The sequence below is a fragment of the Bos mutus genome, chromosome 1, assembly GCF_027580195.1.
Source record: "Bos mutus isolate GX-2022 chromosome 1, NWIPB_WYAK_1.1, whole genome shotgun sequence".
Classification (NCBI taxonomy): Eukaryota; Metazoa; Chordata; class Mammalia; order Artiodactyla; family Bovidae; genus Bos; species Bos mutus.
The window spans coordinates 141,983,740-142,000,106 of record NC_091617.1 but is presented as its reverse complement, the minus strand read 5'-3'; the positions used below and the strand labels follow the sequence as shown (position 1 = coordinate 142,000,106).

The window sequence follows — 16,367 nt, the reverse complement described above, 5'->3', positions numbered from 1 at the left end:
TAGTCAAAGCTATGGTTTTTCCAGTAGTCATGTATGGATGTGAGAGTTGGACCATAAAGAAACCTGAACACTGAAGAACTGAAGCTTTTGAACTGTGGTGTTGGAGAGGACTCTTGAGAGTCCCTTGGACTGCAAGGAGATCAAACCAGTCAATCTTAAAGGAAATCAACCCTGAACACTCACTGGAAGGTCTGATACTAAAGCTGAAGCTTCAACACTTTGGCCACCTGATGGGAAGAGTCAACTAACTAGAAAGGACCCTGATGTTGGGAAATACTGAGGGTAGGAGGAGAAGGGGGCGACAGAGGCTGGGGTGGTTGGATGGCATCATTGATTCAATGGACATGAGTCTGAGCAAACCCCAGGAGATAGTGAAGAACAGGGAAGCCTGGAATACTGCAGTCCATGGAGTTGAAAAGAGTCAGACACGACTTAACAATTGAACAACAACAATTATAAAATTTATACGGAAAGGCAAAGGAACTAGAATACCAAAAATAATTTTGAGAAAGAATAAACTAGGAGAAATCGACCTACCCAGTTTTGAGACACATATAGCAGCAGGAATCAAGACTAGACAGTCTAGATACACACAACAGAGAACACAGAAATGGGCCCTACTAATATACCCGACTAAGTTTTGACAATAATGCACAGGTAATTCCATGGAGTAAGTACAGCCTTTTCAACAAATGGCGCTGGAGTGAATGGACAAACATCGGCATAAAAACAGACCTCAAAATGGGTCACAGGTTTAAATGTAAAATATAAAATTTTTAGTAAAAAAAAAGTAAGAGAAAAAAATCTTTGGAATCTAGGGTTAGACAAAGAGTTTTTAGACTTGGCACTGAAAGTGTGACTCATAAAAGGAGATTCGATAAATAGGACTTTATCAAAATTTAAAAGGCTTGCTCTGCAAAAGACCCTATTAAAAGGATGCAAGATAAGCTACAGACTTGGAGAAAATATTGGCAAACAATATATCTAATGAAGGACTTGGATCTAGAACGTTCAAAGGTGAACAATTTTTAAAAAATCCAATTGGAAAATAGGCAAAAGACGTGAGTAGACATTCTACCAAAGAGGATACACAGATGGAAATCAGCATATGAAAAGATGGCTGTTGTCTCCCTGATGGTTAATGCGAAAGACAACCACAATGAAATGTTAGCACACCCTTTCAGTGACTAAATACAACAGTGCCTCAACGTGGATGAACTCTAGAGGACATTATGGTAAGTAAAATACACAGAAGGAAACACGCGGCATGACTGCCCCCACACAAGGCACCTAGATCATTCAAGTTCCTGGAGACATAAAGCAGGATGGAGGGGCCAGGGGCTGCGGGCGGGGAGGGCGAGGGGTCAGCTTCACGGGGACGGGGCTTCAGGCTGGGCAGGGACGGCGAGGAGTCAGTTTCACGGGGACGGGGCTTCAGGCTGGGAGGGGACGGGGCTTCAGGCTGGGAGGGGAGGGTGAGGGGTCAGTTTCACGGGGACGGGGCTTCAGGCTGGGAAGATGGCACGTTCTGGAGATGATGGTGAGGATGGCTGCAGAACCCTGTGAGGCTGCCTAATGCCCGAGCTGTGCACTCTAAAATGGTCAAGGTGGTCAATTCTGTGTTGTGTGCTTTACCACAATTTAATACATTCATTTACAAAAAGAGAAACAAAGAAATGACTGGTGCTCCACCTTGGGCTCTGGGGTAGGACGCAGTCAGGCCCACTTGGTTCACGGCGTGGAGCCCAGGCGGGAGGTCTCTCTGGCCTGAGGGGCCGTGTGTGTTCCCAGCACAGGCCATGTTTGGAGACCTGGGGGCTCCTCAGAGCAGGATAGCCAAGTACAGCCCCCACCCACCCCGATCTTGACAGGGCTAGTGGCCTTGGATATGCTTCACCCCTGCCAACACCGCAGTGCCCCAACAGGCGTGCAGCCCTGACGTAAATACCTGGGACTGGACGGGGGAGTATGGGCTGCCGGGTTCCCCACTCAGGAGAGTCTCGCTGTTCATCTTCGTTTTTAGACAAGCAATATAGCGACTGCAGAAATCTTTGCAGAGTTCATTAACCTTTTCCAGCTCAAGAAGATGAATACGCAGAACCTGGATGGCTTTTACCATCTAGAGGCAAGAAAATCGAAACTTTCAGTCAAGAACCAGGGAGCACGAGGGTAAGCGGCCATCATCACCACACAAGTCTCCTGTACAGACACGGCCGCCTGGGCTGCCAGGACCAGGAAGAGGAAGACATCAGAGCTGCCCCGCGGCTTGGTGTCAGGCTCAGCGTAGTAGGGGAGACAGCAGGCGCAGGCTGGGAGCTGCCGGGCTCAACCTCGGTCCCCTTGGTGACTCACCCTCAGTCTGCTCCTGTTCCTTCATCTGTAAACGAGGAGGAACCTGTGCCCACCTCCCAGGCGCTTCTTAATTTTGAAGAAGTTCAACTTACCAACTCTGCTTGCAATGGATTCTGCTTTTGGTGTCAAGTCTAAGAACTCTCTGCCTGGCCCTAGATTAGCCCCAGATCCTAAAGATTCTCTCTTACAGTTTTCCTAAAAAAATCTTCAGTATTATACAAAGGCACTAAGTTTGGGAGTAATTCGCCTCCCAGTAGTACATAACGTGGACACTAGTGATGAAGCAGTACCACAAACACCACTTCCTGTGAACCCACAACCTAAAACTCAGCTCCCTCCCGTGACCTTGGTGGCAGCGGTTCAGGCATCTCCGAGGAACGAGCCAGCCAGCCAGCTGATGCCAAGAGTGACCGTGTGCCAGCCCTGCTGGACCTGTGTGGGGCATCCAGCAGGAGGGCCCCGGGCCCTGCCAGCCTGGCCCACACTGGCACTCCTGCTCCCTCCTCACTGATGGCAGCACATGGAGGGCCAGAGGCAGGGAGCACACATGGCCTTCATCCCCAGAGGGCGGGTGCTGTTGGTTCCAAGATGAGGACTCAGACTCAAAGTCAGACACCTCATCTAGAAAATCTATCTAGCTGTAAGGGTGAATACATACTGAGAAGTTAAAAACTACACCTAAGACCAGTGCAGTTTATCCAGCGAAGTTTTCCAAAAGCCCTTCCCTGCTGATGAGGGCCCTCGGGCTGTGGTCTGAGAGCTGGCTGACTCCAGGGAGGATCTAGTGGAGGAACACGTCCCAGACACAGGCTGCCAGAGCTGCCAGCGCTGGAGGGCACCGCTCCCCTGGGGCACTGCAGAGATGTCACCCCAAGGAAGTCTCCGCGGCCTTCAGAAAGCACAAAGAACCCAGAGCTTGGGAGCACTGCACCTGGGAGGAAGGTGCCCTCATGAGCCAGGCTGGCTCGGACAGAAAGGCCAAGGAGGCCATGAGGGGCGCCAGAGGCTCTGTTAAGCCGGCCCCTGCTCTGTGCTCATGCCCTGGCCCGCTCAGCCCCAGGTCTTCACACAGTCTCACCCACCACCAGTGCTGGCCTCCAGAGCAAAGCCAGGCTCCACAATGAGGGAAGAGCTGAGAGCTGAAGCTGGGCTCAGACACAATGCCTGGGAAGCAAGGCAGGGGGCACGACGATCCCAGAGGACCTTCCCAAACACTCGGGAGGGACTGAACTCCTGGCCCACTCAAGTCACAGGCTCAAGCCATCTGGCTGCATTACTACAGAAGGGGTCACCGGAGAATGCTCAAGACCTGGCTGATCTCAAGAAATAGAAAATTCCCCTCTTCAGCAAAACCAAAAACAATCCAAAGTTCTAATTAGAAATGTACATTTTATTGAACAGGTTAAATTTAGAAGAAATAAAAATGAAAACCGCAAATTTCACTTACTAAATTGTCAGTTTCTGGATCTTCACAGAAGAAGGGCTTTCCCTCCTTCTCCTGCTTCCTCACAAAGTTCTCAATGTCCACATCGAAACTGGCAGAAGTCGTGCCTTCTGAGCCCTGTGTAGACTGTTCACATTTTTCAAACAACAAAGCTAATAATGGAAACAGTGGATGCCTGGGGGAAAAATGTTAAAATATGTGTTCTACATTATCATGAAAACACTTTAGTATGTATATACGCACTGTTCTATATAAGAGCTCTGCTGAGATACAACTCACATGCCACACAATTCACCCACTTACAGTTTATAACTCAGTGGATTTTCATATATTCACAGAGTTGTGCAACCACCACCATAGGCAATTTTATAATATGTTCACCCCCCCCAGGAAACCCTGTAGCTGTTTGTAGTCACTCTCCCTTCTCCACCAAACCCCAGCCCCAGGTCAGCACTAATCTGCTGTCTTACAGATTTGCCAGTTCTAGACACTTTATACAAATGCAGTCATATATTATGCAACCTTCAGTGTCTGACTTCTTTCACTTAGCATGATGTCCTCAAGGCTTGTCAGTGTTGGAATATTATCGGTCAGTACCTCGTTGTTTTTTCTGGCCACATAATATTCCACTGTATGGTTAACACCAGTTGCTAACTCCAGAGTTTACATTAGATCTATATTCCATTTTGAGTAGATTTTTGTGTCGGATGTGAGCTTAGGGCAAGGGTCTTCTCTCTGCTCATCGCGTCCAGCTGCTCCAGCGCCATTTGTTGGAGAGTCTACCTCTCCTCCACTGAGAAAATCAAGTAGACAAATTCTTCCAACTTCATTCTTCTTTCTCAAAATTGTTTCAGCAGGTCTAGTTCTTTGACTTCCATATAAAATTTACAATCAACTTGTCTATATGTATAAATACATCTTGCTAAGATTTTCATTGGAACTGCTGCAGAGCTAAAGATCAATTTTAGGACATCTTTACTATGTTGACTCTTCCAATCCATGAACACAGCATGCTCTTTTATTAAGGATTTCTCTGATTGCTTGCATGGGCGTTTACAGTTTTCAGCACAAAGTTTCTGCATGTGTTTTGTCAGATTTACACCAAAAATTTTTTGGAGCTCTCATAACGGTATTATCTTTTAAACTTCAGTTTTCAATTGTACACTATTGGTATAAAAATAGGACTGGTTTCTATGTGTTGCTGTTGCAACCTGTGACCTTATTAAACTCAATTGTTTCATTCTGGAAGTTCTTTGGTAAATTTGGGGATTTTTTTTGGGGGGGGGGATTTTCTATACATAGACAATCACGTCATTTGTGCATAAAGCCAATTTAATTTCTGCCTTTCTAACTGGATATGTCTTTTCTTTGTCTTGCCTCACTGAACTGGCTAAACTTCTGTCACAGAGATGAACAGGAGTCAGGGTGGACACCTCTGCCTTGTCCCCAGACTTGGGGAAAACATTCCATCTTCCACCATTAAGTATGATGTGAGCTATAGGTTTTTTTGTAGTTTCCCTACATCAGGTTAAGAAAGCTCCCCTCTGTGACTGCTGCACTGATGGGTTTTAGTTATAACTGGCTGTTGACTTCCATCAAATGCTTCTGGGCATCACTTGATATGATCATGTCATATGGCTCACTGGTTGATCTCTGAATGATGAACCAGTCTTGCTTCCTGGGATAAACTCCACCTGGTCACTAATATTCTTCTCTTTCCATGCTGCTTGATTTTGTTAATATTTTACTAATGATTTTTATGCCAAAGTTCATGAAGCATACTGACTGGTCTTCACTTTTCTTTTTCTGTATTGTCTTTGTCTGGCTTTGGTAGCAGAGTTGATTCTCCATTCATAAGGTGAGCTCAGAAGCACCCCGTCTTCTGTTTACTGGGAGAAACTGGGTAGATTTGCTGTTTTTCCTTCTTTGTGGCAGAAATCTCTAGTACAACCAGCTGGGCTTAAAGACTGCTTTTTGTAAGGTTGACTAAAATGTAGACTTATATTCCAAAACTTTTTTTTAAAAAGTATATTAGCAATAACATGGTAACCTGAGAAAACTTTCACCCCAGCATTATTACATTCCAGCCCACTGCTCTGCCCATCCAACAGCTCACTTTCGGTTTAACAGGCCTCCATCCTCATCACTCCTCTGAATGAACACCCACACACTTCACATCTCACCGCTACCTATAAATGGCCTGCTTGTCTGCATCCATCGGCGTCTGGGACCCCACTGGGGGAGGGCTCACTCCTTCCACATCTGGTTCAGAGCAGTTGGGGTCTTGCTCCGTTTTTAACTCTGTGACTACCTGCATCTGTGAGAGGAGGGAGAGTATTTTTGTTACCAAAAACAAAGGAACTTGCTGCTAAGTATTCTATTCTCAAAGCAGTGGAATGGCAAACTGCCAGGTGGTTATATAACTGGCAGCAGTAGGTAAGGAATATCACCAGCAAAGCTCCTTCGAATGTACTAATAATATGCTTTTAAATGGCTAAAAAAAAATAAAAGGTCAGATTTCCAAACCATTTAAAAATTGAGAGGACTGATGTGTGAAACACTTATTATTTTCAAAACCTCTGAAGGGAACCAGTGCACATGAGATCTGACCCGTCCACCTCTCCTTGCTGTAACATCCTCACAGTGGGTAATGCTGTGGGTGGAGAAGGATAAACAAACAGTCCACGCTCTCTTATCTTGTCACAAAAACAACTCAAGCCCAAGACACTCCATATGTGTGACAGGGCTGGAATTCTCCCTTACCAGGCCTTAAACTCAGGAATACACAAGGTATAAAACTTTAAGGAAAGTCACTGCATCTAGAAAGCAAAGACTAGCTGTGTTTAAAGAAACAGTTTTAAACATAAGAGGAAGTCTTAAAGCTATTATCATTGAAATTGCTTTGGCTGGCTGTGCTATTTGGAACTTAGATGAAGAATATTTAAATCCCTAAACATAAAAGAAATCAATTTACAAATAAAACAAAATCACTCCATTAACTTCTCTTATCCCTGAGCAGATCGGTGCCCTGGCTTCTTCAGGGCAGGGGTGTCTGGGATCTACCTGCCCCGCCCCCAGCTGCTACCCCTTGCCCCTCAAGGAGGTAGACTCTTGGTGGAGCCTGGGTGGGGGGGCTCATCCTCAGTCGATAGAAGAACCTGAGTCCTGCCAGGAGGGCAGCCTGGCGCTCGGGGCCACAGCCCTGCAGCCTGGCTTGGGCTTTGTTCTCATCTCTCCGACAGAACAGAGCCAGCAGGTCACTCCATGATGCCTCTGGATGAAACGGCATACTTGGGAATAGTTTCTCTCTTAAAAAATAAACCAAAACCGAAAGCAACTGACTAAAAAAGCCCAATCAAACACAGTATTTCTGGAGAGAAGTCTGACAGGATTATTTTTTAAAAAGCTTAAGATTTATTTCAGGATTTTTAAAAATGATTGTGAAAAAAGAGCAATCTAACTGCTCGCCCTCAGAGGGCTGTCTAAGTAGACGTGGTCGGTCTATATTGTAGAAAATCAAATGCTAACTGGAAGGAACACTCACAACGGTTTTCCACATCCTGGGAGGTGCGGAGCTATTACAAGCACGGGCCCAGCCCTCCCTGGACTCACTGCCTCAGGGCGGGGGTCAGCTGCAGGGCAGCAGAGGTGAGAACACGTGAGGGTCCAGGGTCCCCAGGGCACAGAGCCCCAAGAAGCGGCCACAGGGACACCATTAGATGTGCCTCTGAGAAACAAGATCGCTTGGAAACAGCAGAGGACTTCTGGTGAAGACAGCAGCCTGAAACAGAATTCCCTATCTCTGAGAAGTAAAAACACTTAATTTAAAAAGTCAACAAAGTTGCTGCAACGGGAAACATCCCAAGAATGGCACAAAACTGTCCATCAAGAAAAGACCTAACTTGGAAAGGGAGGGGCACAGCCTCCAAATCTCACCACATGGGGAGTGACAGGTGGGTGAGGTGCCCCAGGCTTGGGTGCTCCCTAAACCCTCAAGCAGGGAGCCGGGTATCGTGACTGCCTCCTGCAGGGATAGGAAAAGTACAGACAGAACCCATATGTCATCAGACGAGTCCCCTCCACCGCCCACGTCCGGGGACAGAAACCAAGCAGGTGGTCCAGCTCCACTCGGACCAGCAAGCGGGCAACACAGGAGTCTGCGATCATCACCACAACCAGCTTTTCTGTAAAACCGACATTTACTAACATTAAAAAGGTAAATTCCCAAGAAACTCTGATTTAGGGGACTCACAATTACTGAATCTTGGTGTTATTTAGGAAACAACTTGAACAATTCTACAGCTAATCCTTCAGGGCACCAAGATGAATAAATGCATCGAGCGTTTAACATTGAACCTGCCCGCAGGGAGACGTGTGTGAACACACAGGCACTGCTGGTGTTCCAGCGCCAGGTCGGTGGGCTGCTCAGGGTGTGGGGCAGGGTGCAGCACTCACTTGTTGCCCATCTGGATAGCTGTCTATGCTCAGTGTCTGTGTCGCCATCATGGTGAATGAATTCCTTATAAAACATCAGATCGTCTTGAGTCAAACGCAAATGGTGTCTGGGAAAACAAAAGCAGAGAAGCATCAGCCACTAAGTCAGAGCGTTGCTGTCCCCTTACTCCATAGCGCCCATATACCTTTTAAAATACGTTATTTCCACACGGAAAGTAAAAACCGCCCTTCACTATGGTCTGAGACGAACACTACGCAGCACTCCGCACCTGCCTGGTATCACACCTTAGCACCTGCCTGGCCGGCTGCGTCAGCTCGTTGGCAGTCATTTGGGTCTCTTCCTCACTCACCGAGCAACAGCTAGTCAAGTCTACACGTGCAGGACACTGTCCTGGGCCCTGGGGCTTTCCCAGGACCACAAACAGGAGGGACACCAGGCAGCACACGGAGACTTGGGCAGGGTAACATGACAGAGGGCGAGCGTACAGCTGGCGGGTCCCCGGGCCGTGTGACACAGCCTGCCAGGAGGCCAGTCTTAGGCAGGAAAGACACAGGAGGGCTTGGAGGGGCGGCGCCAGGCACCGGCTCACATCCACATGCAGTGCAGAGGTGGACACTGTCATCCACCTGTCAGTGCACACTCAGGTAAAGGAGATGAGGGAACCAGGTGGGGACAGAGGATGACGGGGGCAGGGGCAGCTGCCCATGCCACCCACAGGCAGTAGGACAGTGGTGCTGTGTGCAGAGGGACAGCAGGGCGGGGGGTGTGTGGCAGTGCGCCGTGGGGCACAGAGCAGGTCACACCGGCTCACGGTCCAGGTGAACACGGTGGTCTTCCTGGGGGGCAGGAAGTCCTGGGAAGGTGAGCAGGAGGGCACAGGCTTCAGCTCAGGACAGGCCCTCTGATGGTGTGCAGGGCAGACTGAATGACTGTGGTGCCAAGGAGGGCGGGGGTGTATGCACAAGAGCCTCGGGAGCACAGGCTGTGCAGAGGGTCTAGCTGGGCGTGGGAAGGGTCAGGAGAGTTGACAGTTCTCACCTGAGCAACCGGCCGAGCAGAGCCGCATGTCCCGAGGTGGAGCTGACCGTGGGGAGCAGGTTCTATGACCTGGGGGGAGAGAGCAAGAGACAAGACATTGCAAGCTTGAGACGCTTCTCAACATCCACAGGGGAACCTGAACAAGCGAGGCTGGGCCACAGGGACAAGCCCAGTAGCCATCATGGCGTGGCCAGCACATGCAGAGGTCGGACGTGTCCTCTAGGAGGGCCCAGGTCCTACCCCAGGCCTGCACACAGGGCCTTACTTAGACACAGGGTCTTCACAGATGTCATCATGTTAGGGGTCTCGAGAGGGGTGTTCTGAAAAGGGGGGAGTGGAGAGGCTCTAAGGGGCAGCCAGGTGAACCCCTGTGAATTGGAGGCAGAGACTGGGGTGACTGCGACAAGCCAAGGACTCCTGGAGCCAGCCGGTCCTCAGGGGATGGAGCCGGGAGGGGCCTGAGCCACTCACTGACTGGTGTCCCCCTGACACAGCTTCTGGGCAGGTCTGCCATGCTCCCTACAGCAGACCTGGACGAAACACAGCAGAGGCCCCAGAGAGTTCCAGGCAGACTACCAAGGCCACAGCCACGTCGGTCTCGGCGGGAAGCCAGTTCTCCAAGGTCTCTTTCAAGGACCCACCAGCGGGGTGGAACACACTGCAGCCAAGCCCACTGCTGCCTGATCCAGGTCGTGGGGGTCACGCTTCCACTCTTTCAACGTCGGGGGCTTTCAGAATGCCCGCAATGAATACCAGGGACAAGTCAAAATTTTATCAACAGAATATATAGATGTGTAGTCCTTCTCACTACCAAATCTGGTTAAACCTTCAATATGGGACCTAACTGGGTACAACTGTTCTAAAAGAGAATTTTGAAATTTGTGTCAAGAGTTTTGAAAATACCTGCACTGTCTACAATGGAAGAAACTGGAAGAAGTGGGGGGTGGGGGTGGGCGAAGCAACTCCATGTGACCAACATTTCATTGAGTAAAGATGGGGAAAGACACAGATGTATAGAACAGTCTTTTGGACTCTGTGGGAGAAGGCGAGGGTGGGATGATCTGAGAGAATAGCATTGAAACATGTATATTATCATATGTGAAACAGATCGCCAGTCCAGGTTCGATTCATGAGCCAGGGTGCTCAGGGTTAGTACACTGGGATGACCCAGAGGGATGGGATGCGGAGGGGAAGTGGGAGGGGGCTTCAGGATGGAGAACACATGTACACCCATGGCTGATTCATGTCAATGTATGGCAAAAACCACCACAACATTGTAAAGCAATTAGCCTCCAATTAAAAAAAAAAAAAAAGGGGTAAAGAGTGCCAAGGTGACCAACACTGCCACAGGACACCCAGAAAGCCAGGAAGACCAGCCAGCAGGTGGCGCTGTCCGCGCGAAAGGGCAGTCCAGGTCCAGGCCAGCCCGCGGCACTGAGGCGGCAGCAGCAGAACGATCCTCCACCTGGGCAGTAACACTGACTGGCACCTGCGGGCGGGCAGCGGAATTCACGGGGTTCACGCCAGCAGAGCTGCTTGGGCATGGGAGGAAGGGTCTGCTCTGGTCAAGGCCTCTGCCAAGCTGCTCAGCTACAGGCCCTCCCAGATCACAGATAGGCCCTCCCCTATTGCACAGAAAAGTAAGTTACTATTATGTTCAAACTCAAACAACAGTGTCTTCACTTCTTTTTGGAAAATATCATACTCCATTTATAGTTACTTAAAAATATTGGCTATATTCCTTGTGCTGTGCAAGATATCCTTGAATCTTACATTATTAAAAAAATATTCATCTATTGCTTATTTGGCTGTGCCAGGCCTCAGTTGCAGGATTCGGGATCTTTAGTAGTGGCACACGAACTCTTAGTTGCAGCACGTGGGATCTTGTTCCCAGGCCAGGGATTAAACCTGGGCTCCCTGCATCAGGAGAGCAGAGTCTTAGCGAAGACAGGGAAGTCCCTATCTTGCCCATTTTACACTTAGCAGTTTGTGTCTCTTAATCCCCTACCTCTGTTTGCCTTTCCCCTCTCCCTGCTGGTAACTACTAGTTTGATCTCTGTATCTGTGAATCTGCTTCTCTTTTGTTATATTCACTAGTTTATTTCTTAGATTCCACATATAAGGGAACCATGCAGTATTTGCCTCTTATTTCACTAAGCATAATATCCCCCATGTCCACCCATATTGTCTCAAAAGGCAAGTTTTCAATCTTTATGGCTGAGTAATATTCCATTGTATACATGTACCACTTCTTTACCTACTCATCTGCTGAAGGATGCTTAGACTGCTTCCACATCTTCGCTACTGTAAATAGTGCTGCTATGAACATCTGAATCAGTGTTTTCGTTTTCTTCAGATACATGCCCAGGAGTGGGATCGCTGGATCACACGTAGCTCTATTTCAGTTTTCTAAGGAACCTCCATACTGTTCTCCACTGTGGCTGCACCAATCTATATTCCTACCAATAGTGCCCACAGGTCCCCTTTCTTCCGAGTGTCCTCACTACTTACTGTCATGTGAGGCTCCAACTCATTTGAAAAGACCCTGATGCTGGCAGAGATTGAGGGCAGGAGGAAAAGGGGATGACAGAGGATGAGATGGTTGGATGGCATCACTGACTCAATGGACATGGGTTTGGGTGGACTCCGGGAGTTGGTGATGGACAGGGAGGCCTGGCGTGCTGCGGTTCATGGGGTCGCAAAGAATCAGACACGACTGAGCGACTGAACTGAACTGAACTGAGGCTCCAACATACAAGTTGGAGAACCACCAGCCCAACAGACATACAACACCCTGGTGTTCAAGGGCAATATGACATGGGCTTTGTTTATTTTATTCTACAAGTTCCATCCAGTTAAAAAAGGACACATTAATGAAAACTGTCACTTTGATACCCTTTCAAGAGTCCAGCCAGACTAATACAAATGAAGAAAATGCAACTTTCCAAACTTCATGTACAGAAATCTTAAAACTAATTTAAAAAATACAAAATTTAAAACAATACATCCTTTTTCAGCTGGCAATTATTAAATCTAAAAGAGTGGTGCGTTACTTTGCTAGCAAAGATGAAGTGAAACCTGCTGCTCTGAAGGAGTCCCAGGTCCCACTAACAGCAATTTGTCAGAAAGCAATTTGACCATATGTATTTGAAGGGCATGCTCAATCACTAACTCATGACCGACTCTTTGTGACCCAATGGACTGTAGCCCACTAGGCTCTTCTGTCCATGAAATTTCCCAGTAAGACTACTGGATGGGCTGCATGGGTTGCCATTTCCTTCTCCAGGGGATCTTCCAGAACCAGGGACTGAACCCATGTCTCCTGTACTGGCAGGCAGATTCTTTACCACTGAGCCACCAGGGAAGCCCCAACCACATGTATGCATACTAAATCACTTTAGTCATGTCCGACTGTTTGCAACACTATAGACTGTAGCCCGCTATGGTCACCTATCAAAAAAAGTTACAATCTTCTCAAAGTCAGCTAAGAAGACAGCATTAGTGTTGTGACCTTGAAGGCAGACAAAAATATGAAATGTGAGCCAAATCTGACAGGCATTTTAACATTTCTGAGCATTCTAGTCCAGGACAACTGACAAATCAGGGAAGAACCAGAGGTAGACAGCCTGGCCGAGTCCCAACAGGTGGACAAGACCTTCCTGCTCGGAGCAGATGGGAAGGTCTGAGCTGGCTCAGTCCACAGGGACTGGAAGAAGAGGTGCGGCATGTGGGTCAAAGGAGGCCCCGGCTTGGCAGCACCCCAGCTCCCCACATTCCAGCCCACATGATAACCCCCAGATGACAACCCCGACACGCCTGAGATGACCTCCCTATTGCCTCAGTGGTGTCTCTAAGCCCTCAGGGAGATTTAGATTTTGATATTATTGTGTTTAGCTTCACAGAATAATCTGTGTATTTGCCACTTAAGTTGTTGGCAGTATTTAAGAAAACTTGGCAACTTTATCTTAGACATCAGCTTTGGTTCCAATTTAAAAGGTGTACTGAGTTCCTGAGTTTACACATTTCTTTTTTAGGGAAAAGGTATGAGAAAATTACTAAGATTGCAAACATTTCTTCCCTTATGCAAGTTTGCTGACTGCCAGGGGACGATTCTAGGTCCCAAGGGTACAGCAGTAAACAAAATCAAGTTCCCCATCCCATGGAAGCCACTTCCTGGCAGAAGGCTTGGGAAGTGTGGTAACTTGAGACTTGCCACATGTGTGATTTTGGGTGACTACATCTACTAGAGAAAGTTTGATTTAGTCAGATAGTTAAGATGCTTAAAATGAAAAAGGTCTCTACTAAAAACTAGGTTTTCAAGCTGCATAAGGAGATTAAAGTTGTATATGCGTGCATGGTACATGTGAAAATGGTACATGCAGTCTGACCATCTTGATTTGACCAAAGGCTGTCTTGTAGGTGAAAGATCAAAACTGACTAAACTGATAAGAGAATAATAAAAATTGTACATAAAAGCATAGAGAAAAAAACAGGCCTGTAGCCTCAATAAACACTGATTTTATTTTTTTATTTTTAAAAATAATTTTGTTTATTGGCTGTGACGTGTCTTCACTGCTGTGCAGGCTTTTCTCTAGTTGGAGCGAGTGGGGGCTACTCTCCAGCTGCGGTGTGCAGGCTTCGTGTTGCGGTGGCTCCTCCTGTTGCGGAGCACGGGCTCTGCAGTGCTTGGGCTTCAGCAGCTGCCATCCTAGAGCACAGGCCCAGCAGCTGCAGCACACGGCTTAGCTGTTCCAAGGTATGTGGGTATCTTCCCGGATCAGGCATTGAATCTGTGTCTCCTGCATTGGCAGGTGGATTCTTTACCACTGAGCCCCCAGGGAAGTCCATAAATGCTGATTTTAAAATACCGTCAAATAAACTCTTCTATGCTCTAAACTTCATTTCAAAGGGCATTAAAAACTCTTGGAAATGTATCCCATTGTTCATTGCAGCACTATTTACAATAGCTAGAACATGGAAGCAACCTAGATATCCATTGACAGAGGAATGGATAAAGAAGTTGTGGTACATATACACAATGGAATATTACTCAGCCATAAAAAGGAACACAAATGTCAGTTCTAATGAGGTGGATGAACCTAGAGCCTATTATACAGAGTGAAGTAAGTCAGAAAGAGAAAGATAAATACTGTATTCTAACACAGGCATACGGAATCTAGAAAAACGGTAGTGAAGAATTTATTTACAGGGCAGCAGTGGAGAAACAGACATAGAGAATAGACTTATGGACATGGGGAGAGGGGAGGAGAGGGCGAGATGTATGGAAAGCGTAACATGGAAACTTACATTACCATGTGCAAAATAGATAGCCAACGGGAATTTGCTGTATGGCTCAGGAAATTCAAACAGGGGCTCTGTATCAATCTAGAGGGGAGGGAGATGGGAGGGAGGTTAAAGAGGAAGGGATCATATGTATACCTATGGCTCATTCATGTTGAGGTTTGACAGGAAACAACAAAATTCTGTAAAAGCAATTATCCTTCAATTTAAAAATAAATAAATTAAAAAAAAAACAACTCATGGCAAAAAAGCCAGATGGAAATGATGTGTTTTATCCACATTAATAAAAAATGGAAACAGAACCTACACACCAGCCACAGGGCAGTGGGAGAATCCACAGTGGTCCCGACCATCAATCATGGACACGAAGGTTAATCATGGCAATAGGCTCATGGTGCTGTCAGGAGGAAAGGCAGGGCACCGAGTCTGCTGGGCACATGGCTGGGCCTGATGTAGCCCACAAACACCTACTGAAAGTCTTCTCTGAGCCAAGCTCTGTTTTCAACCCTGGGGATGGGGCAGCAAACCAGACACGGTCCCTGCTGTCAAGAGACAACTTCACAACCATGTTGAAAAAGTGTCCAGGATTAATTTGGGAAGAAGAGACATCTGTGAGCACCGTGAGCATGTGGTTCTCTCCCACATCCTTTATTAACTGATGTTCTTCTCTGTGGAGGTCTTCTGTACTCCTGGTTAATTAATCCTGAAACATTTTACCGTTTTTCTTGCTACTATCAAAAGTATCTCGTTGTCACTATACTTTCTGGTGGACTGCTGGGTAAGAAATGCCCCCAGTCTGCAGGCTAACCTCATGCCTACCAACATTTCTAATGGTTTACGAAAAGTCTACTGGTTTTTCTCAGCACATGCAGATAAAATCCCAATAAACATTTCTGTTTTTTTCTTCTTTAGAGAAACTAAAAAAATGTCAAGCTATCCTGCAAGGCCATAGTAACAACAAAGAAGAGGTGATGGCCCAAGAGCAGGTAAACAGGCCGGCGGGGCAGCAGAAACGAGACATCAGACCTGCCAGGGCCGGAAGGAGAAGTACCAAAGATGCAAAGAGCTTTGGAATCTTGATGTGTTTACGAAAATCTCTCTGAACTCAATCACTGCCTGCAAAGTGCGAGTGAACCCGGGGTTCTGGTGCTGCTCCCCAAAGGCACTGTGGTGGTCAACCACGTGCTCCCACTCAGCCTCGGGCATGTGGACTCTAGGGGACCTGGGCTGGCAGAGCAGAAGCCCCTCAAGGTCAGAGCTCCGTGTCGCCCTCCTGTTTACGTAACCCACACAACACAGAGACTCACTGAGCACTGGCCCCAGGAGGGAGCGTCTCCATTGTACCGCCAGCACCACAATGGGGCCTGGTGAGGGTGGGAGGGAAGACAAGGCAGGCAGCCCCTTCCTAGGGTCTACTTGTGTCCAGACCCACACAAGCACTTTAGAACACATCCCCAAACTCTGACATGCCTTCCTCCTAAGAAGAGGGTCTTTGTCCCCGCCTCTTAAAGCTGACCCTAGTGACTCACTGGGAACCAGGCATGAGACAGCATCCAAAGCGAGGCTGCGTGAGTCCAGGCCTGCAGCAGCTCTCACCATTCTCACTGGGTCACTCAATCCTAGAGCACTGAGCGTCCCCCCAACCCCTGCCAAGTAAGAAGTATGACTAACCAGAACCCCACCTCCCCCGCCATGAGGAAGCCCAGGCCACAGGGAATGTCCACACAGAGGTCCACAGCCCAGCTCATGCCCCTACTGACAGCCAGCACCAAGTTT

General features: G+C 47.7%; 1 protein-coding gene across 1 annotated transcript in view; it reads right to left on the bottom strand.

Annotated features, from left to right (window-relative positions):
- PKNOX1 (PBX/knotted 1 homeobox 1) overlaps positions 1–16,367 on the bottom strand; it is a 44,452-nt gene that overhangs the window by 14,275 nt on the left and 13,810 nt on the right. The window contains 5 exon segments of the mRNA XM_070376715.1: positions 1,949–2,119; positions 3,800–3,971; positions 5,986–6,113; positions 8,252–8,358; positions 9,291–9,359. Of these exon segments, the coding sequence (XP_070232816.1) occupies positions 1,949–2,119; positions 3,800–3,971; positions 5,986–6,113; positions 8,252–8,302 (522 nt within the window). The 5' untranslated portion in view covers positions 8,303–8,358; positions 9,291–9,359.